The sequence below is a fragment of the Semicossyphus pulcher genome, unplaced genomic scaffold, assembly GCF_022749685.1.
Source record: "Semicossyphus pulcher isolate SPU_LCO1_2020_fin unplaced genomic scaffold, fSemPul1.0.p SCAF_20, whole genome shotgun sequence".
Classification (NCBI taxonomy): Eukaryota; Metazoa; Chordata; class Actinopteri; order Labriformes; family Labridae; genus Semicossyphus; species Semicossyphus pulcher.
Window position 1 is genome coordinate 865,840 of NW_027211694.1, and position 21,618 is coordinate 887,457.

At 45.2% G+C, this 21,618-nt stretch overlaps 1 protein-coding gene across 1 annotated transcript in view; it reads left to right on the forward strand.

The window, feature by feature from the left end:
• The first annotated feature begins 434 nt into the window (after window positions 1-434).
• The window catches only part of phf21b (PHD finger protein 21B), a 71,293-nt gene continuing 50,109 nt past the window's right edge, over window positions 435-21,618 (forward strand). The window contains exon 1 of the mRNA XM_069671428.1: window positions 435-488. Within this exon, the coding sequence (XP_069527529.1) occupies window positions 435-488 (54 nt within the window). The remainder of the gene's footprint in view (window positions 489-21,618) is intronic.

Sequence of the window (21,618 nt, forward strand, 5' to 3'; positions counted from 1 at the left end):
TGTGTGGGGGGGTTCTGCTCTCGCTGCTCCATCCGGGAACTTCAGAATTACCATTGACAGCCGAAGCGCAACTTTTCCCCAGGCAAAGTGAAATCAAGCCGCGGACTCGGACAAAATATAGTCCCCGTTTTTCAACTTAAAATTATCGAAAGAAAAGCGAACCCGCTTCCCCGTCGGACCCGTCGACGTTCGGCCGTAATCCGGAGAGGAACCGACCGGAGCCTGAGCTGTTTGTGCCGGGTTTGGAGCACTTTTGAAGACGGGCGGAAAGTGGGTGATGAGTCCTAGCCTGTAAAAGAAGAAGCGAGAACTTGCTTTGCAGCCTGAGTAGTTCTTCTTTCAATTGTTATTGTCGCTTTAAAAAATCTTTAATTCACTTAAACTTCGTCTCGGCCGCGTCGAAAGTGGGAGAAAAGTGCTTTTCTGGTCGGAACATGGAACTACAAGGCCTGCAAGAGGCGTTGAAAGTAGAAATCCAATGTCATCAGGTAAATGAAACATCGTGTTATTCTACGCTTATTGGTGTTGTGAGAGAGTGAGAGCAGGAGGGGAGAAATGTGAAGGGATGAGAGGTGAACACTGCGAGGGGAGAACTATGCGACATGTCTGCTGCCGACACATCCTACACTTCCAAGTCTTATTAAGTGCACTTTTCACACTTACTTTAGCTTATTGTCGTGGCTCTTTTCTGCGAGCAACAAGAAATGTGAGTGATAATGCGGTGCTGGTGCTGTGTGGCGATCAGGACGCGACCTGCATATTTATGAGGTGCAAGAGTCTCTGTGGCTATCATCCCCGCTTTGTTCCTCCCTTACATACTAACTTTGTAATTCCCATTTCACTCCTCCATCCTTTACAAACTAGTTGCACAGATGAAGCAGGACCCACAGGTAAACCTTACATATATATTTCCTCTCAGCTTCCTTTCAGGCGGATTGGGGAGTGTGCGAGAAACTTTATCAGCATAAATCTCTCAGCGTAAAATCCTCCTGTTTTATATTTGGCAGCTCCTTTCATCGTGACTTCGCTGAAAAAATTCATATCATATTTAGTGTTAAGTTTAACTGTTGTGTCAAAATAAAAGCTCATTTCCGCTGTGAATGTTTTGTTAAATAGTAGGATGGAGAGCTGTTCGACAGGCAAAGAATAACAGCCCTAAGCGATTGTTTTTGACATTTCTGTTCCCATCGTGGAGGCTTATCTCCCGGTATAAGTAACCACAACAACACGGTGGATGTTAACTGTCAAAGCCGTCTTTTTATGGTCTCCTGTTGGGTCTCACTGCACTCAAAGTTGTGTAATGTTGAAAAATTTTAGCGTCCATTTTGAGTAGGTCGACATGTTTCTGGAGAGTAACGGTGGAGGCTCATAAAGGAGCAGCTAAGCTAACTATCCGGCTAACACTTTAAGGACAGTTGAAGTTATGTCGGTTAAACTAACCGTTAATATCACCTTACGGTTGCTTTTTAACGTCTTTTACACGGTTGAACACCCCGGTTTTGTTACTTTATAGTTAGTCTGGTGTAGTGATGGGTCGTTAGTTAACGAGTCGGTTCTTAGAGCCGGCTCCTTTAAGTATACGAGACGATTTATTTCTCTTTTCTTTGTTTTGGTATATTAATACAAGTCGTTATAAAATCTTGAACCTATCAAGTGTTTGTTGAATACGATACAGAAATGTCTCACTTTGGGAGGAAGTTTAACAAAGTCAAACATGGGGACACTTTTGTTTGTTGCACATTTATATTTTGGTGGAAAAATGCATCGTAACAAATAAATAACTCTATTTTCTGTTTCATATATATGTGTATATATATATTTTATCTCAGAAAGTTAATTAAGTATAAGTGTCAGTACAGAGTAGTGTAGTTATTTTATTTATTTATTTTGTTACCATATAATTAAGTAGTGCAGTTGTAGTAGTCCTTTTTGTTAGAGAACTACTGAAGGATAGTTCTTTACCTATTCCAAGTTTTAATCATAAAAATATTTTAATGTATTAAAGTTGAAGAATCTTAAATCGTTATTTCTGTAACATAGGAAAGTTATCAATACGTGCGTGTTTGTCATAGTGTCTGATGCTTTATTTAAGGTTTTATTCAAACCAAACTTAATGTAGAATGTGTGTTATTCTGGAAATCATACGACTCAGTATAATTATAGAAAAACATTTATGTTATATATGTGCACACAAACCAATCATAGGTCAAAAAACAGCTTAATCTAACTGAATGATAAAATCCAGAAGTGGTACTAAATACTGAGCTAAGTCAAAAGATCTGATCCCTAAAATGAGCTGGATTTCCCATCAGTAGTCTGGTGGTATTATTTCTTGTTGGTCACATGACCACAGCGGTGCATTTGATTCGCCCACGATTACACTTTCACTTTTTTACTCTCTTTATTGCTAGCAAACGGTGTCCTACATTAACTTCTTGAAGCTAAATGGTTAGCGTGTTAGCATCATCATCAGCAGCAGGTCTGGATGGATGCTGAGAGAGGCTGCAGTGTGTTCAGCACCTCGGCCAGCTCCTCCAGCTCCTCCAGCTCCCTCTCTGCTGCTGCTGCACCGCCCCGCCGCTTGGTCCCAGCCCGGCAGCATACACACACACAACTTCCTCTTATGAGCAAGAAGAAGAACTAAAGGATAAATAGGTCGATTTTTATGCAGTCACTCTTTGTGTTGAGTTTTATTTAAGCTGTTAGAGCCCTGATTTCCCTTTGACTGACTTTAATCGATCACATCTGCAGTTTCTCAGCACTTGGGGCAGCCTTGATTTGTTGCAGTTAAACCTATTAAAGTCGCAGTAAAGCCACATAAAAGACAAAAGCTTCATGCAGCGGTTGTTCCAGTTTCTGCTTGTTGTTTTGGCCTGAATCCTGCCTCCGAATCCGTGTTGTTTTGTGTTGTATTGTGTGTGTGTGTGTTTTCTTTCCTCTTCTTCTTTTTCTCAGTTTGGTAGTGGAAGCTTCCATTTTGAGAGAGAAAAGGGGGGTGGTTTCCTCCCCCCTCTAACATGGAGAGGAAAAAAGTCTGCAGAGTTTCGTGCAGGAGGAGGAGGAGGAGGAAGAGGAGGGGGGGATGGGCCCCATTCATGCCTAACATTACCATTTTGATTGCTTTGATGCTGTTTTTGGTTTGGAGGGGGGGAGGGGCGGCAGGGAGAAGAGAGACAGAAAGCCCAGTCAGCAGAGCACGGCGATGTTTTTAATCACAACCCACTACACTCCTTTTTTTCTTCCTCTTTAGCTGCAAAATGTGACCTTTCCTTTTCCCTCCGCACACACACGACCCGCTGCTTTTCTCTTAAACCAAATGAGTCTTAAATGAAACATCCACAGCAGAGATTTAATGATGATCTTGGCTGAAGCCTGAGCACGCTTTGAGGCTGTGTCAACATTCGCCGTGCCCAGAAATCAACTCGCCTTGAACTTTAAGCGGCTCACAGAGCGAGTATTTATCAGTTGGAAGCAGGAATAATTAGATAGCTGCACAAGTTGTTTATTAGCAGGGTTGAGAAAATGTCTGCTGGCTGGAGGAAAGGTCATTTCATGGTCACAGTTTGAGGCCTGTGGATGCAACTTTTATTCCCCTTAGCTTCTCCTCTAGCTTTAGCATCGAGGTTGTGAAGAACACGTTTAATGAGGATGCAAACGAGGAATATTAAGAACCAAAATAAGTTGCCTTTCTGAATTCTCCTGCAGCTCTCCCCCCCTCACATCCAGCACGAGGCTCCCTCTGCCCTGTAACATCTATATCAGCCACCTTTCTCCTCTCCATCTGTGTTTTTGGCCCTGGAAGGAGAATAGATTCATTGATTCTCTTTCACTCTGCTTCACTTGCTCTCTGTTGCATCATGGCGTCAGATTTTACCCACTTGTCAGGTGGAGAGAAGTTGTTTTTCTTCCTTTAAAGACGGTTCTGCTCCGTTCATTGTCCTGTTTCATTCCTTAAAGCAGATCAGATCGATCGAGTGTTTGCAGCTAAAACTCGAGCGTTTAATTCTTATGTTTAGTTTCATTTCTGCTCTCAGATTTCAGTGGAAATAAAGCGGCAGACACTGAAAGATTTCCAGTGACAGAAGTAACGTCCTGTCAGAGGCAGCGTCTGCAGCCACCCAGGCTCCTGCTTCTTTCACATTCAGTGCTCATTAAGGCGCTTTTAAAGTTGCACATGAGAACATCTATACAGAGAGTGTATTATTAATATGTGTGTGTGTGTGTGTGTGTGTGTGTGTGTGTGTGTGTGTGTGTGTGTGTGTGTGTGTGTGTGGGGAAGCAGGGCAGAGGTTGTTGTAGCTGCTTTTCTTCAGTCCATATTCTTGATTTGAGAAACAGGACATTCAGGACTTGCTGTGTTTAAAGGTCCTGATTCCATACTGTTAACTCAAGCTGTAAAGTACACACTACTTACTTGTGTTGTTGCTGTTAGTGTACGACACTCTAATGTATGAACTGACCCCACAAAGGATGTGACGGCCTCGTTGAGATGCGGCTGGTAAATAAAATTTCCCGTGTATGTTGAGAGCGACGCTGCAGCCTGTGATCGTCTGTGGACCTGTGTGATGGCTGCAGGAATGACCTCCTGATGTCAGGACTTCCTGCAGGGTTGAGTTTTGTTCACTTTCCGACCTGGGAACTCACAGTGAGTTCAGTGAAGACGAGCAGAGCTCAAACTAAAACAGGAAACACGAGTGAGAGTCTGAAGCCGTGCACGCTGCAGGGACGTGTGAATGTATGAAAGAGGATTTAACTGTAAACAACAACAACTGTTTTTATTTACTCTGATTGTTTCATGTAATTCAGACTATTTGTTCTTTAACACACTTTAACGTTGCTGTTGGAGTGAACAGTTTAAAGTAAGAAGACAGAAACATGAATCTTAAAAACAGACCAACTGTTGGATTATTTCATGATTGAGCTTCTAAAGCTCTGTAGTAACGTGCAGCTGTCCTTACGCACAGAGCTACCTGTCATGTCTTTTCTTAAATCATCAACTATTAATAATAATCGATCTAATGATTGAGATTCAGTTTTAAAGCTCCCTGACTGTGAACACTTCCTGGTTGGTTTCCTCCTCAGAGACAGTGAGGTGATCGTTGTGGACAAAACGAGACGTTTGTGAATATTTCTATATTTTCAGACCAGAAAGAGAAAATGATGGACGAAGACGACACGTCCTCGCTGCAGCTCTTAGCTGTAGTTTACCTTCTTGGAGCTGCGTGTCTCCAGCTGATGTAAATTATGTATATGAGCGGTTTATTCATAGAGTCACTTCTCTGTGACTCGGGTTAAGTCGAGTTCACCTGACCTGAACTCAAAGTGTGCAGCTTTGAATGTTTCTCGCATGCTTCCTCCTTTGTGTTCGGGCCTCTGCACGGCTGTATTATACCAGCCTGTGTTCCTGCTGTGAGCAGCTGCTCTGCTTCTTTGTGTGTGATGCATTGTGGGTAGAAAGTCTGAACATTCACGTACACTCAAGAAATCAGTGCTCATGCTCTGTAATAAACCTGAGTGAGCTTTACTTGAGTTCCAGGCTGCTTCCTGTTCACGACAAAAAGTTTAGACCCAAGAAAACGACTCATTTTGATTTCTAGAGGCGATTTATTTCAAACACAGCGACGCCTCTCTGTGTGTGATGATCTGACAGCTTTCTGAAGTCCGCCCTGCTCACGCTCGTCTGTTAAAAGATGATTTAGAAACCTTTTTGACGTGAACACGGCCGAGACATCGTCTTACTCCAGCAGGAATCACGTCTCTCTCTCTAATCCTGCAGAGACCACGTTTTAGGCACAAATCTGGTCCCTGAAAATGATGAAAAGAAAATCTGTATCCATGCCAGCATTTTTAAGTTTACTTCAGTGTCATAGTCCTTGAATGCACCACATAAATGCTGCATTCAGGTGCTCCTCAGATGGTCCATTGTCAGGTCTTTCACCTCGCGGTGTTCATGAACGTTGGATTCTTCCGTGCAGCCCTGCAGCTGTTTGTTCTCTTGCAGCTCTGCAGGCGACATGAAGCTGCTGGGACTTGTTTCTGTGCTGCTAACGGACAGTTAAAGACTCCCCGTTTCTGCACTCATTTGCTTTTTGCTTATTTATTAGTCAGCGGGGGTCAAAGGTCGGCCAGCACAGCTTAAACTGTCCTGTGTTTCAGCATCCTGGTCCTCTTCCCTTTGGGCCTCCTCCTGCTGGTCGGGGTAAACATGTCGGGGAGCGGTGGTCACATTTCAGCGCACAGACGACAGGATTTAGTCGTTCGGGGGCCAACAAGCTGCGAACTTTCCCACCGACTCAAACCAAACATGGTGTAATCCCAGGCCGGCTGGTTCCCGCCTCCTGCAGGGCTGATAATCCAGGGCAGGTTCTGGGATTCAGCTGGACTAACTGCAGGTTCTTACAGATCAGATGGCTGAAGGACCTCAGTCCTCCCTGCAGACTCAGATTTACTCCTGGAGGCCGATCGTTAAACAACTTTCCCCCTGAACTCACCGCCTGTCCGTCTGAGCGAGGAGGAAGATTTAACTGCAGAATTACTCCTCTTCTCTGCGTCCTGGTAAAACACTCACGTCTTCATGAGTAAATAAGACGCCTGGACGGTGCAGCAGATCCTGCAGTGCGCTCTGACGTGTCCAACATGCTCACGTGTTTCACCATATTTATGTTATAATCTACACAAAGGTATAAAATCTCCTCCTAAAGTCCGCCATCTTTAATGTTGCCGTCGTCGTGGTGCGAGGCTCGATCAGGACAGTCGCAGATTACTGAGGCAGCGGGCGATTAAAAATAGAGCCTGTCCTCGGGGATTGAGCACCAAGTTTGCAGATATGAGGACACCATTTGTAAAAGAACGAAGTCATGTTTTAAAAAGTCTTAAAGATGGAATCAGACACAAATATAAACACTGTATGTGGTGATCGGCCCATATCAGACCCATGTAGTCAGGCCGTCTGAAGGCCTCCTCATGCTTCGGGCTTTGAAGTTTCACTTTGAGTCTTTTTCATCATCGTTTCCTTTTTTAGACTCTAAAATCAGCAGATTAATGAGCAACACAAACAATCGTGGGATGTAAATGTTTGTTCTGTTTGTCGTCATCAGAAACTTTTGGGTCTAAATGTAGAACAGTACTTTGAAACGTCGCCCTGGTCTCCTGGAACACGTGTTGGACATGTTTCACTATCGTCTTGTATTTCTGTGGATAAGTCATCGATAAATGGAGAAAATCATAAACATCTCATGTTGGTGCTCTGGTGGGAGGAGACGCTCTCTTGTTTGGTACATACATGTTTGGCTTTGGTTCCCTGACGGTGCTTAAATGTGTGATCCACCTGTAGGCCTGCAGCTTCTCTGTAGGCTTTTAATTAGAAATATCTTCAGGAAGTGTCGTGTTGAGTCGAAGCTGTAAATGTTTGTTCTGTTTGTCACCTCTCCTGGAGAACGTGACTCCATGTTTCCCATGTTGTGATGTCTGTAGGAGGATCAGTGATCGATAAACGTGGAAAACAATGATCAGATGTTTCGAGCTGTCACTCCAGTTGGAGGTTCTTCTTCAGCAGCAGAGAGATTTGTCTTTTGTCACACTGCAGGGGGGCAAAATCACAGATACGCTAATCAGATCAATATCTCACATTTCTGTCAATAATCTCGATGTGAATCTGTTGCAGTTAAAAAGAGATCAAAGGTCAAACACAAAACATGAACTGTAAAGTTTTTATCTGCAGGTCTGACTCGGTCTGTTGGACGTCTTTATCGTTTCATGTAAAACATTAAAATCTATAAACGTAACAAACACTTTGCACACACATCAGAGTGTGTATATAAACGTAACAAACACTTTGCACACACATCAGAGTGTGTATATAAACGTAACAAACACTTTGCACACACATCAGAGTGTGTATATAAACGTAACAAACACTTGTGCACACACATCAGAGTGTGTATATAAACGTAACAAACACTTGTGCACACACATCAGAGTGTGTATATAAACGTAACAAACACTTGTGCACACACATCAGAGTGTGTATATAAACGTAACAAACACTTTGCACACACATCAGAGTGTGTACTTTACATCAGGAAACAGTGTCAGCTGCACTTCCTGCGTCTCTGAGGAGTTTCCTCCGTCATCAGGATGAACCTGAGCGTCTGTCCACCTCTCACCAACAGGGTGCCCCAGTGCATGCTGGGATACGCTCAAGAGGATTTTAGAAGCATCACTTCCTTTAACTTCTCTTTTTGTCCAATTTTAATTGGAGGATAAATTCTGGTCACTAAACGTCTTATTTTGAAGTTTTTAGAAGCTAAACACTTCCTGTAGCTCTCTGCTGGTCGGACACGTCTGAGGAGGTTTTTCAGACTTTTATCTTTTTTGTGGAGTGTGTGTGTGTGTGTGTGTGTGTGTGTGTGTGTGTGTGTGTGTGTGTGTGTGTGTGTGTGTGTGTGTGTGTGTGTGTGTGTGTGTGTGTGTGTGTGTGTGTGTGTGTGTGTGTGTGTGTGAGCGTGTGTGTGTGTGTGTGTTCACCTCTCACAGCCTGGAAGCAGCAGCTCCTGGTTCAGTCTCGGAGGAACTCGTCCTCTTTTGTCCTCGTGCTCTTCAGGCTGCAGAGAGTCGCCTCCTCTTTGTGTTCGCTCGCTTTAATTAAGAGACACATCGCAGGAAACCCTGAGATGACTCTTCCTGGGGGAGGACGGCCTGCCTGTCTCTCTCTCTCCCTGTCTGTCTGCCTGTCTGTCTGTCTAATAGCTTAACTCGGTTACTAAATGCCTTCACATGAAGGTTAAAAGGTCATTTGTGCTTGATGTGAGGTTAAAAGGAGGAGGTCACATGACTGTTAGAATCTGTTATCTTGAGTTGTGATAGTTGGACGTAAAGGAAGTTTGGGAGCTTTAGATGTTTGGAGTTTTAGAGATGACAGACGGTTACGATGGACGTTGAACTTTTTCCAACAGGTTCAACTTTACTTGACAACAACAACAACAACTTTTGTTGTTGTAAAGACAACAAGCTGCCTTTTTTATTTGTTTATTTTTGCCCTTTTATACCTTTACTTTAGAGAGAGAGGGAGAGAGGGCGGTGGATAGTGTTGGAAACAGGGGGAGAGAGAGCGGGGATGACACGCAGCAAACGGCCGAGGGTGTGAGTGGAACCCGGGGCTGCCCATCGAGGTCTGTAGCTGCTGTATCTGGGACCATTAAACCTCTGAGCTGAACAGGCACCCTGACAACTTGCTGTTTAACATAAAAATGAAAAAAAAAAAAGGCTTTGTTGAGCCAAACTAAAAGACAGATGACCTGCACGACCCGCAGAACCAAGATCACTGAATCAGAAGAGTGGACTCTCTTGTTTGGTTCCTGCTGCTGACGTCACAGCCGGCTGATGGTGCTTCAGTTTCCTCTTCAGAGGTCGACTTCTCTGTGTCATCCCTCCGTAGGCCTGCAGCCTCTTTGTTGGCTTTAATTTGAAATATCTTTTAATTTGAAATATCAGGAGATGTGTTTCAGGGACTAAAAGCTGATAGAAACGTAGAAGCAGCTTCACTGAACATTTCCAGAGCGCTGGCATGGCGTGATCCTGTTGTCGTGGTGACGGGACACGTTTCTGTTTAAATCCTGGGAACAAAAGTGCTGAAACTGAAATCTAACTGAATTATGAAACATATTGTTGTTAGGCATTTAAATGTTTTATTCCCGGCAGCAGGAGGAGAGCTGCAGCACGTCTCCGTGGCCTGCTGAGGTCTGTAGCTGCTCCCTGTGAGGCTGTAAACCCTCCGAGTGTCTGAGCAGGTCTCAGATCAGCTGCAGACTCCCAGCAGCCTGCTTCTGTATCATCCTGCAGCCGCGGCTCCGTCTGACGGCTCCTTATTACCCAACAGCAAACAGTCATTTCCAGAGTCACAGAAAGTGCTGATGTAGCTGAGCTGGCAGGCGGAGCGGGAGGATGAATTAACCCTGCGCTGACTGCCCCGCTGCTGCTGCTCGCTGAGAAACACTCTGTCATCTCTGAAACACTGCAACAGGACGGAGCTGCAGCTCGTAGCTCAGAGGCTGCACTCAGGCTGGAATCAAACATAAATAACACGTGTTCCAGAAGCTTACCAAAGCAGAACATTTAATTTGGACATGTGGAGCCGCTCGCGCCGCGTCCGACGTGTAGAGATCCTGTAATCTTTAGTTTATTCTTCTCTCTCCTCAGACCGTCTCTGCTCCTCTAAATATTTCATCTGCTTCCTATTAAAACGTTCTCCTGCTGTTACTCACTTTTATGGGTCACAGTTCAAGAAGCATGAGATGGAGAGTGAGTCACACTTTTATGTCTATTATACAAACTTAGGATGATTGAAGAGAGTTAGTTTCTCTTGGAATAACCCCCAAAGAAGCCAGATGGAGTGTTTAGTGTAGCTGCAACAGTTCATCAATTAGTCTGTTAATTAATGAAGCAATTAAATCAGTTTGAGTCGTTTGTGATGGGAGGAAAAGTTCTTTACTTCCCGTCTGTCACGTGTGATATGTTCTCATTGCTTTCCTCCTCTGTGACGTTAAACTGACTATCTTTGATTTGTGCTCAAAACCAGACGTTTGTCTTTGATCCACATTTTTCACATTTTATGAACCAAACAGCAACAACGAGCTGAGAAGATAATCAATAACTGACACAAAGAGAGAGAAGCCATAATTCAGTGTTGACTGACTTGTTTCAGTGTAAGGTGAACCAGGTGAACAACACGCTTATTGTTCTGTTTGAATGAGCGACATGTCAGACTGTAAACTGTCTTTGGTCGTGTTGCTTCGTCTCAAAGATATTTACTCAGCGAGCAACACAACAGATTCACACTCAGCAGAGACGCACGTTTAAAAGCTGTTTCATACAACGTTTTGTTTGGTTCAAAATAAATATAGTTATATATAGTATAAATAGTTTACTGGACTAACAGCTGTTGTTGCTCGTAAAGTTGTCTTTCAGATAAAATCATTTTTTTGCCTTTAAGTTCAATGACGTAAACATTGTCATCAACCAATAGGAGCGCTCTCTGCAGTAGCAAACAGGAAGTAGCAAAGCAGGTAATAAATATGGAGTGCTATGGACGCTAACTGTTAGCTCAGTTGTGTTTAGCTCCAATTTAAGGATGAATTAACGGGGAGGAAATGCATCACTAGCGGCCTGCTAGCTCATAATGCTAACCGAGCTAACATTAGTGCAGTAAAAGTCCAGCGCGCACACAAGAGCAGCTGTGACCAAAAGCTGCTTCTGTTTCTGCTCCAATGTTTGTCTTCTTCCTGTATATTTCCACCAGGTGCATTGTGGGAAATAATCTCAACATGGAGCCAGTTGTCGTGTGTAAACTTTGACCCTGAGAGAATCAAAGTGTAAAATCTGACCTGTGACTGAAATGTCTTCTTCATGTGAGAGCGTGTCAGAGCCTTTGTGAAAAGTCGTCCAGTGTTTGGCTGCTGTGTCGCCTAGTTTCCTGTTTCCTGTTTCCTGTTTCCTGTTTGTTGGTGAACGTAGCTGTTGTCTTGTTGTTGTCGGAGGTTGTGTAGTTGTGTATTAGATTTATATTTAAAAAATGTATGTGTTATCATCATATAATTTGGGCCTAGCTGCCTCATTGGGTTTTCATTCAAAGTGAAAGTCTTAAACTCAGCTGTATATCCCATGATGCATTGCGGCCGTGTCAGCCCCCCTGCTCTCACAGTGATGATGAGCTCAGAGGGATGAAGGTGTGTGTGTATCAGCCTCCTCCTCGTCCTCCCTCGGGCTCGTTCAGTCTGCAGCAGGTACACGTGAAGAAGAGAGTGGTTGCGTTTCTTCTTCTTCTGCTCTTTTATTTGTTGTGTTTGGAGCGACTCCTCGGGGAAATCATAAAAACTGAGACAGAGGTTCACTCAGAGAAAAATGAACGAGTGGAATCGATAACAGACTGAGAGAATGAAGCAAACAGAGCTCATACAGGAGGCTCTGCACTGTTTGTCCCACTCAGGCTCCTGTACTCTCACTCACGGCTCAAACCAGAAACACGGCTCTCTGTGTAATGTGTTCTTTATTATGTCCTACTTGGGCTTCCGTACTTTTGCCCTCTGACAGGAAACAAGGTGCAGCCTCGTCTCACACGATACGTCTCTTTAATTGAAGTGGTTTATTGATCCTGTGACAAAATGTGATTACAGCTCAGAGTATGAAACAATTTACCTTTCTGCCTTTTAATACACGTTATTTAGATTTAGCAGCACTTAGCATTTAGCTTATATCAAAATAAAAAGCGATACATTTCTTCCTGTGGCACTCGTAGATCGTCTGATCCCTCAGACAGAGAGCCGATGATCTGACTCTGAGTGAAGCTCCTTTTGTTTTTGGTAAGATTCAGTTTTTACGGTCGACGTGAACTTCTCCTGCTCGACATGAGATCTAAACTTTGCTCTGAAGAGAGAGAGAGAGAGAGAGAGAGAGAGCGCTGAGCGACGGCCGCCTGAATGTGACTCAGACAGTAACTGAATGATCTCATATTCAGACTCTTCATGTTAAAGACGTCTGAGTTTGTCTCTGAGAGAAGATTTAAGCTCAGACGTGGATTTGGACTCGAGGATGACCTGATGAGACTTTAAAGGTCAAAGTGTTCAAGCGAAGGTCAAAGATTAATGTGATGCCTTTTCATAAGTCATCTAAAAAGGACAAAAAATAAGGAAGCGATGACATCTTTTAGGCTAAAGGTCAAAGGTTAAGCTGACTGTGACAACTTGAAAGCCACTTTGTGTTACAATATTCTCATGACTGGACTGAGCAGGTGGTTAGTGATTATAAATACAACAACAAGGACTTCTTCTCCTCTGTGATTGGTTACATCTAACCCGTATCAATTAGACGCTTCTCAAGTTAAGTCAAACAAGTTGTTTTACATATAATTATATTTTTATCCCTTTAAACTGACTTTTCCTTTAAATGCACAGGTTAATTCTTGTTAGAGTATTTATAAGCAATGAGTCATAATGTTGATGTTTATTCTTTAGAAGTTAACTTAAACCTCGTGTATGTATGAAGTTACCGTACATCTTAGGATGAGCAGCTTAGCTTCTAAAGAAACTGAATAAGACGACTTCGTCCTTTGAAGCTCGCTCAGATCCTCTCGCGCTCCGTCTCTTTGTGTTTGTCTCAGCTTACAGTACATTCATGCTAACATGCGTCCTCAGCCCGAGAGGCAGCGTGACATCAGGTACACAGGTAAAGCCGCCCTCCTGTTTAACAGGTGACCTCATTAGTGAAGCAAACATCTTCTTCTTCTGTGGTGTCTTCAGAAGGCGTCAGGTGTAAACAGAGTGGTGTACCGGAGCTGCACCGCTCGGATTATCCTCCTCGGAGCGCCGTGAAAATCGCTGTAATAACTCAGAAATTGCCTGAGCTGAAGGGGACACAGTGCCCCAGTGGCTGCTGGGTAATCTGCATGCTTTGTTTATGAGAGCTCTTTGTGGTGTCGCTGTTTTCTGCTCGAGTCCGTATCATCGCTCGATTTCACGCAGACCTGAAGTTAATTGTTGAGCTTTCATGGACCTCAGAGTGTTTCTGTCCTCACGGCGCAGAGAGGAGGAGCTGCAGGCGGACGGGAGGGGAGGCCTGCGTGTTCACTCCAGGTGTGTTCATTACAGACAGGTACAGGAGGAGGCAGGGCTGCAGGTCACAGGGAGGAGGAGGGTGTTTACCTTCCTGCCTCTCTGCAGCCTGTCAGTCTGAAACCAGGGAACAGAGTTATCTCACTGGTGTCTTTGAGGAAGCACATGTGATCCTTGTTACTTAAAGAAAGGTTGACCCAGTGATGTGTGTGTGTGCGTGTGTGCGTGTGTGCGTGTGTGTGTGTGTGCGTGCGTGCGTGCGTGCGTGCGTGCGTGCGTGCGTGCAGACTCGGTGATGAGCTGCAGGACAAAAGCTGAACTCGTCTGTCTCCCTCAGCCGTCCCTCCGTCTCCTCTTTCACTCCCCTTTAATGAACTTCCTCACTTTTACTCACCCGTCTGTTTCGTAGCAACACGTTTTATCTCCGTCCGCTCACCTGGGCCTCGGCTCTGTCTGTGAGTACAAGAATAAAAGCACAGGATGCGTCTTCTTAGGCCTTCAGAATAAGAGCTTTTATAGATTTTAATTTGAAGGTGAAGAAACAGTTCAAAGGTTAGATTTAAATCCAGCGTGCACGTGTTCCTCCTCCTCCTCCTCCTCCCCTCGTTTCGTCCTCGTCTCTCCATCCGGCTGACTGACACCTCGAGTATCGTCTCCCTGAAGATGACACACACAGATTCCCCGACATGAAGCTCGTCGTGTTCGTGAGCTCGTTGATGCAGAACAGATCTGAGGTCAGCTCAGGTTTGAGTCAACACGTATCTGTCAATCAGCTGTGGACTCATTAATATTCCAGAGAGCGAAGAGAAGCAGGATGTGAGCTGATATTAACTGTCCAAACCACAGACTCCCAAATATTCCACTTCTCTGTTGCACATTTGATCAGCCGCACAGATTCGTCTCCATCAGAGTTTGAATAAAGTTTTGTTATTGTGAATAAAGTTTAAACTCATGAAGGTGATAGATTCATGCAGAAAAGCCCCGGAGACCCTCCATCCTCCGGTAGATGAGGTCGCATATTTGCATTATTTTCTTATTTTATGGATCAATTATTATCAGATGAATCAACAAGCAGAATAATCGGTGATCAAAGACATGTTTGCTGCAGCTCTAATAATGTCTTTGCCTTGAACACGAGTATCAGTTGCTGTCAGGGAGGTCTAATAGTGACATGCTGATGTTGTGTTTTGGCCCTGAAAGGCCTCCGTACTCTCGCAGCAGCAGGTGATGAGTGCAGCTCTTTAATCCAAACCTTTTTCTGTCTGAATCTTACAAAATAAAAGCCCTTAAATAGTCACCCCCCCGTCCTGTCTGCAGCAGGTCGACCTGCAGACGCTCGACGATCTCACCTTGAACTCACCTTGACGCTGATTTAAGGGCAGTGGTGAGTTTGTGTCTCAGATTAGGATCGCCTCGGCGTTGCAGCGTCTCTCTCTCTCCTGTAAAGGGCGCGGCGGCAGGAGCAGCAGAGTATCGACTTTTCCTTGATAAGGTTTTCCAGCTCGTCTCTGTTGATAACCGAGCAGGCAGCGTGGAGGTGGGGAGGACAGGTGGAGTGGGAGGACAGGTGTGTGTGTGTGCGTGTGTGTGTGTGTGTGTGTGTGTGCGCGTGGGGGGGGGGGCTTCGGTCAGCAGCTTACCGGCTGAAAACAGCGGCGTGCTCAGTCAGCAGCCGGACCGAGCTGAAAGAGCCGCTTCATCTTCAAACGCTGAGCGGAAACTCATCCGGCTTTATCACAGATTATTCTGACACCTAAACGTCCTCGAAACTTCAGAGAGACTAAACTTTCTACCTTTGTAATAAAATCTAATCTTCTTTCAAAAGTTCAAAACAATCATGTGTGAAGTTTTTCTTTTCCCGCAGCAGGCTGGGCCCTGAACGCGTCTTTAAGAGGACATTAAATACACAAAACAATCTTCAGACGTTTTCTGGTGGGCAGATTTACCGGCCTGTCACACAGCAGACGCGGCCGCGCGAGACAGTGACAGTGAACTCAAATTATCCTCCAAACAGGAAGCAGCTGATTAAACATGGTCACATGATGCTCATAAAGCGCTTGTTGTAGCAGCTCAGCTGGCAGCCTCCTCAGCCTCCTCTGCCTCCTCAGCCTCCCTGAATCCTCAGCCTCCTCTGCCTCCTCAGTCTCCTCAGCCTCCTCAGCCTCCTCTGCCTCCTCTGCCTCCTCTGCCTCCCTGAATCCTCTTTCCTTGTCATTGTTTGGTTGAGGGTTAGCGACTGTTAGCAGCACCACATATGATGTTTTCCACCTGGATCACAGAGCTGTGTGCTCATCAGAGTTCTTCACATGCTGAACGTAGACTCACAAAGACCCACAGAGATCGATCCATCTCGTACACACTTGTTTTCTGTCACTATTGATCGTGGATGTGGCTACGTAGCTCGCTAGCTAAGTAGGAAGATGCTGCTTCATCCAGACGACAATCTCTGATTGGTCGACTGTTCAGCCGTTGAAATATTCATCAGCGTGCACGACAGCAGCACTGTTGCAGAAAGCTGGTTCGAGGTGCTCAGTCCCATCTTTTTCCTTAAATGCTTTTATTTTGAAACATACAGGAAATGCACAATCATCATCAACGCACTAACAGCAATTAAAAAAACCTGCAAAGTACAAGTGGTTTGGGATAATCTGGAACACTTCCTGAAGTGATTCTTCAAATTAAAAGCCTCCCAGAGGATTAACTATAAATTAACTTTTAATTTGAAACATCGACAGGAAGTACTAGTTGACAGGAGCAGCAGGTGAAGAGAGCAGCTTCGAAGCATCATGTGGGACAGGCCATCATTTAAGACCATGCATAACAAACGTGTTTGAATAACATCTCTGCAGCTAATCGGACCATCTGAGCCAAACTTCACCTTCAAAATAAAATCTGTGTCTCCTGGCTGTTGAGTCGAGTGATGATCCGCCAAACAGGAAGTGATGTAGTTAAGGGGAAGTGTGTTTGGACAGGTTTGTGGGGGTTACACTCGGCTCACGTGTGGTTGACCCCTCAGGCTGAAGCCCTGCTCACCGTCTGACAGGCTGAGAGGAGGAGGAGCCGCTCGGGCTCATCCTGCTCCTCTGAATCTTCATCACTTCCTGCTGCTGGTCCAAACACCTGCTCGACACGCCTCGTACCTCTGTGAGGGTTTCCATCCCACTGCTGCTGGTTTCCTTTCCCTCTCTGCAGCAGCTAACACAACCTGAGACCTGAGGAGTGTTCAGCAGCTGCTTCTATGTTCAGGTCTCACAGCTAGTTGGTTCCTGGATCTGCATCCTGGTCCCAGCTGTTCACAGAGTTTGGAAATCCCATCTTTTACTCTCCAGGATCAGCTGATCCTTCTTCCTTTTGTCCTTGCTTTTCAAAGTAAAAGCGGATTGGAACAACCTGATATGTTACAATTACATTTCAAACAGTTTGAAGAGGTCATGATGTCTGTGGGCCGAGCTGCTGCTCACGTCTGCTCGGCTTGTTTCCCTGATAACTTCCAGACATCGATGAGTCCTTCAGCTGAAGCGGGTAGAAGCAGGCTCTGATTGAGACCAGTTGTTTTGCCTCTCTGCTGCTCCAATGAAAGAAGATGGTTTCTAGTTTTGTGTGAGTTTCATGAAGATGCTTTTTGTTTCTCTTCACAGTAAGAATCTGTCTCGGAGCGGTCGGGAGTTTTATGATCTCGTCTCCTGCTTTGTACTAACCGTGCTCCTCTTTAATCTTTTATTTATCTCTGAATAAAGAGGTCATCCTGATTAAACATTGAGCGGGAGCGCTGCGGAGCGCACACTTTACAAAAAGAGGAGAAGAAGAAGTGTGAGACTGACGGCAGCAGGAAGTCGTTTAGTTACTGCTTTGTGTAATGTCATCGCTGCATCACTTCCTGTCAGGACGACGAGTCGATCAGAATTCTCCCTTTCAGACCTTTAAACTGAAAACGATCTGTTGGAGCCGAGAGGGAGGAACTGTTAGAGCAAACAAACATGTAGGAGTAGAAGAAGAAGACGTGTGCTGCTGTAATAAAGTCGTGTCGTCTCCTGCTCTCGGCTCCTCCTGCTGCCCTCTGATTGGCTGAGACGATCCTGTTAAACGTGTAATCACACAGAGGGCGGAGGTGTGCCCATCAATAATGTTAAATGACTGCTGCTGCACATTAATCATAGCTGGTCTGTTCAGAGAGTCACTGATCATGTTGCTCCGGTCGGGCTGAGGACACGCAAACACAAACACAGGAACACTCACACCTGTGTGAATATTCCAGGTGTTTGACCTCTGAACCCTGAACTTCTGTCTCTCCTTAAAGATGATCAAAGCAACGATCTTAATCCCGTTTGATCGACTTCAGGCTCCGACGTCTGCCAGAAATATACGTGTGTGATCCTCTCATAGTTTTCACTCGAGCCGCGTTGCAGACAGACGCTACATGTCCTTAAAGTCTCCCATGTAAGAACAGAAGATCTTTTTTTAGCAGATTGTAAGATATTTATCGACGCAGGACGGGCTCTGAAGTCCAAACGCAAAGTGAAGAACTAAATAACAAGAGTTCTATTTATAGATTGTGTTTGTTAGCGTTACCTGCAAAGATCCGTTCTTCCACATTGGATCAAATGTTGTTGCACGGGGCTCGATTGAGTCCCCTGCTTCCTCCGGTTACTCTGCCTGGATTAACTTCATCTGTGAAACGTAACCGTTCATGCCTTCGTCAGGTTTGTCTGCAGGATGAGACAACTTTAAAACGTCTTTCTGTTTGGTTGCAGCATCAGGACACGATACACACGATTCAACACGTGTGACGTCACATCTTTTGGCTTTTATTGTGTCTTTGCAGTGACTTTGTAAGTGATCGCTGTCTGCTAATAACATCTGTTTATCTGAACGCACCTTTAGACTTGGTTTAATTGAGCTAAACTCAGCTTCTTATGAATCATACAAACATCAGAAAACATGTTAGAGAAAAACACACACTGAGCTTCAGTTATTCATGAGTTGGATTTCAGTTTGCTGCTGGTGTTTTTACCCTGAGAGCAGAAGCACAGAGCTCACAGGAGGAGACGTTTACAGATCGTAGCGCTTTAAGTTCCTGTGAGTGCACAGTGTGGACTTTATGTGTCTTTAACATGAGCAGAAACTTTGGGACATAAATACAGATATCAGGTATCAGAAGTGGTTCAAACATGAGGTTATCTAATCAAGCTGTAATAATCTGCTTCTTTAAAATCACAGGACTGAAGCTCGCCTGCCTCCCTGTGAACACGCTGAAACACTCGTATAAACACAGTGACCGGGGATGTGTTCCTGTGCACGCTGCGCTCGGCTCTTTGTCTCTGGAAGAGAGGAATGTTTTTGTCTTCACAGCAGCTGGTTCCTTCTCAGCCTGCTGTCCGGCCTCATTCACCGCCGCTGATTAGCTTTCTGCTGCCTCTGTGTGTGTGTGTGTGTGTGTGCATGTGTGTGCGTGTGTGTGTGTGCGTGTGTGTGGGTGAGGAAGTGCCTGGGCTTTTTTGGGAACAAACAATAGACTCACTCAGCCAGCTCAACAGACAGCAGCAGAAAGAGGTCAATTATGGAAAAGGACTAACAAAGAGCAGCAAACAGTGAGTGTGATTAGTCTTTGTTATGGAAACCACGGCGACTCTCGGCGCTCGCACCGACTCCTGCTGTCCACGCCGGCTTGTTCCTCCTGCAGACCAACTTCTGCTGCTCGAGCTGCTTCGAAACACCAAAGTCGCTCTGAGCTGTGCAGAAAGATCCTGTTTGTGTCTGTTTGTGTGGGAGGAGCCTGTGTGAGCTCATTAGCATACTCCTTCTAGGCCGGCGTCCCACAATGCCTTGCGTTTTATGCATTATTGAGTCTCCTAGTGGCTTCCTTTAAAGGGGGAAGAGGCCTCGCCATAAAAGGAAGTAGGACTCTGGATTCAACACGGTGCCTTCAAAGACCCTTTGAAAAATTGATCAGGTGTGTTGTAGCTAAAGTAGATCTCAGGCTGAGGCCTTTTTATCAGGTGGAGACAACACTGATCCAGACTTCGTGCTGTGCAGGAAGGAGGAGAACGGTCCTCTCTGTGTTCCAGTGATAAAATAAGTTTCAGGTCCATCATCAGATCGTGAACGATGGATCCTGAACGTTTCCCCTTCACTGCTCACCGTCCCGTGTGATCGTCAGACATCGACACGTCTGTCGTTACAGATTTGTGTGAGGATCAGAGTTCTCGGTGTTTTCAGAGCCTTAACAATAAAACCTTGTTTTAATATATTGTCTGTGCCGTCGTCCTTTAAGACAAACATTTCCCTCATGTCCCTGCGGAGCGTTTTAACACCCTCTTCACACATTCAGACATGTATTCAAACAGACACGTTGGCGTCTCCTTCGGTTCAGACGGTTCAGGGTGTTTCTGCGATGCAGGTCTGTCTCTGATTTTCTGCAGAGCGTTCGTTTCATTACAGCAGCACCAGTGGATTATATAACAGTGTACATGTTTAAACGCACAGAAAAGTAGATGAGGATCTGAATTACAGCAGTGAACTCTTTAAACCACCGTCCTGTGTGTGACCTTTGACCTCACGCCCCTCTGACACTCTCTCAGCTGTGTCTATCAGCTCGCTGTTGTTGTTTATAGCATCATGTGTCTGAGTGTCTCCTCATCCTCCTTCTTCTCCGTGTCCTCTTCCTCTTCCTCCTCCTCCTCCTCCTCCTCGTTGTCCTCCTTTTCCTCCTCAGGCTCATCTTATCTTCCTCCTCCTTGAGTTAGAATAGAAACTCCTCCCTCTGCACGTCAGTGGACTTTGTTTATGTTTGATGAAGAAGTTTAAAGAGTTAAATATAAATGATAAATGTCAGACATACTCTCTTAAAGTCTCATAGATCACGTTCGACTTATCGATACGATATTTCCGGTTTTCAGTCCTCTTGTTTCTTCTTCTCCTGCTCATATTTCCGTCTCGTTTCAGGTGAACATTTGCCCCGAGGTGTTTCATGACTGTTAAACGACTGCGTGATCATCGAGCTTTAATTAGAAGGAAGTCATAAAATGCTAACGAGACCTTTCAGGATGTTGGCATTTCACCGCTTCACAATATACACACTTTAAGAGTTTCCATGTGCTCACAGAGGAGAGTGCAGCTGGCAGGTGAAACAGGAAGTGATGCGGAGCCTCGGCCTCGTCCTGTTCTTGGTGCGCGTCTGAACTCCACATATTTGTTAGTCGTCGAGATATTTTGCTGTTGTGGATCTTTCCCGTGTTAATCTGTGATGAGCTGTCAGGTCGACGCCTCTGTGCAGCTAATCCTGCCTCCCTCTCACATCTGATCTCATCCACAGATCTGCAGCAGCGCTCCAGGCGGCGCTGCTTTAATGCTGATAATGCTGCTAGTTTGTGTGGAATATAATCTTTAAAATCCCCTTAATCAGAGCGGCAGTGACACAAACGCTGGAGACCGGCCGAGTGAAGAAACTCCCCCTCCTGTTTCTGCTGCTAAATTTAACCTCCGACTGAACCTCCACCAGCAAGCACTGTGTGTGTGTGTGTGTGTGTGTGTGTGTGTGTGTGTGTGTGTGTGTGTGTGTGTGTGTGTGTGTGTGTGTGTGTGTGTGTGTGTGTGTGTGTGTGTGTGTGTGTGTGTGTGTGTGTGTGTGTGTGTGTGTGTGTGTACGCTGTCAACACTCAGGTACCTGGGCTTTAAGTTGAGCTCTTTGATCACAGAAACTCACTGAAATAAATACTTTAACGGCCATGTTGGATCACGTTAGAGGCTGCTGAGTGTGAGCGGTGACGATGGTGTGCTGCTGCGGCCTCCACGTGTATCGAGGTCACTGAGACCTTTAGAAGCCGTCCTCTGGGGACCATGAACGTCACACGTGTAGAAGTCTGGCTGCTAGTTTTGCAGATGTGTTGCTACACATGTTCCACTTTACTTCCCAGCAGCCTCCTCTGTGTGAGCGTGTGCTGATGTGTTCAGGGTGTGTTTGGAATTTCACAAGTTAAAGGTTTAGTTAAAGCGTCTCCTCCTCTGAGTGTCCTCC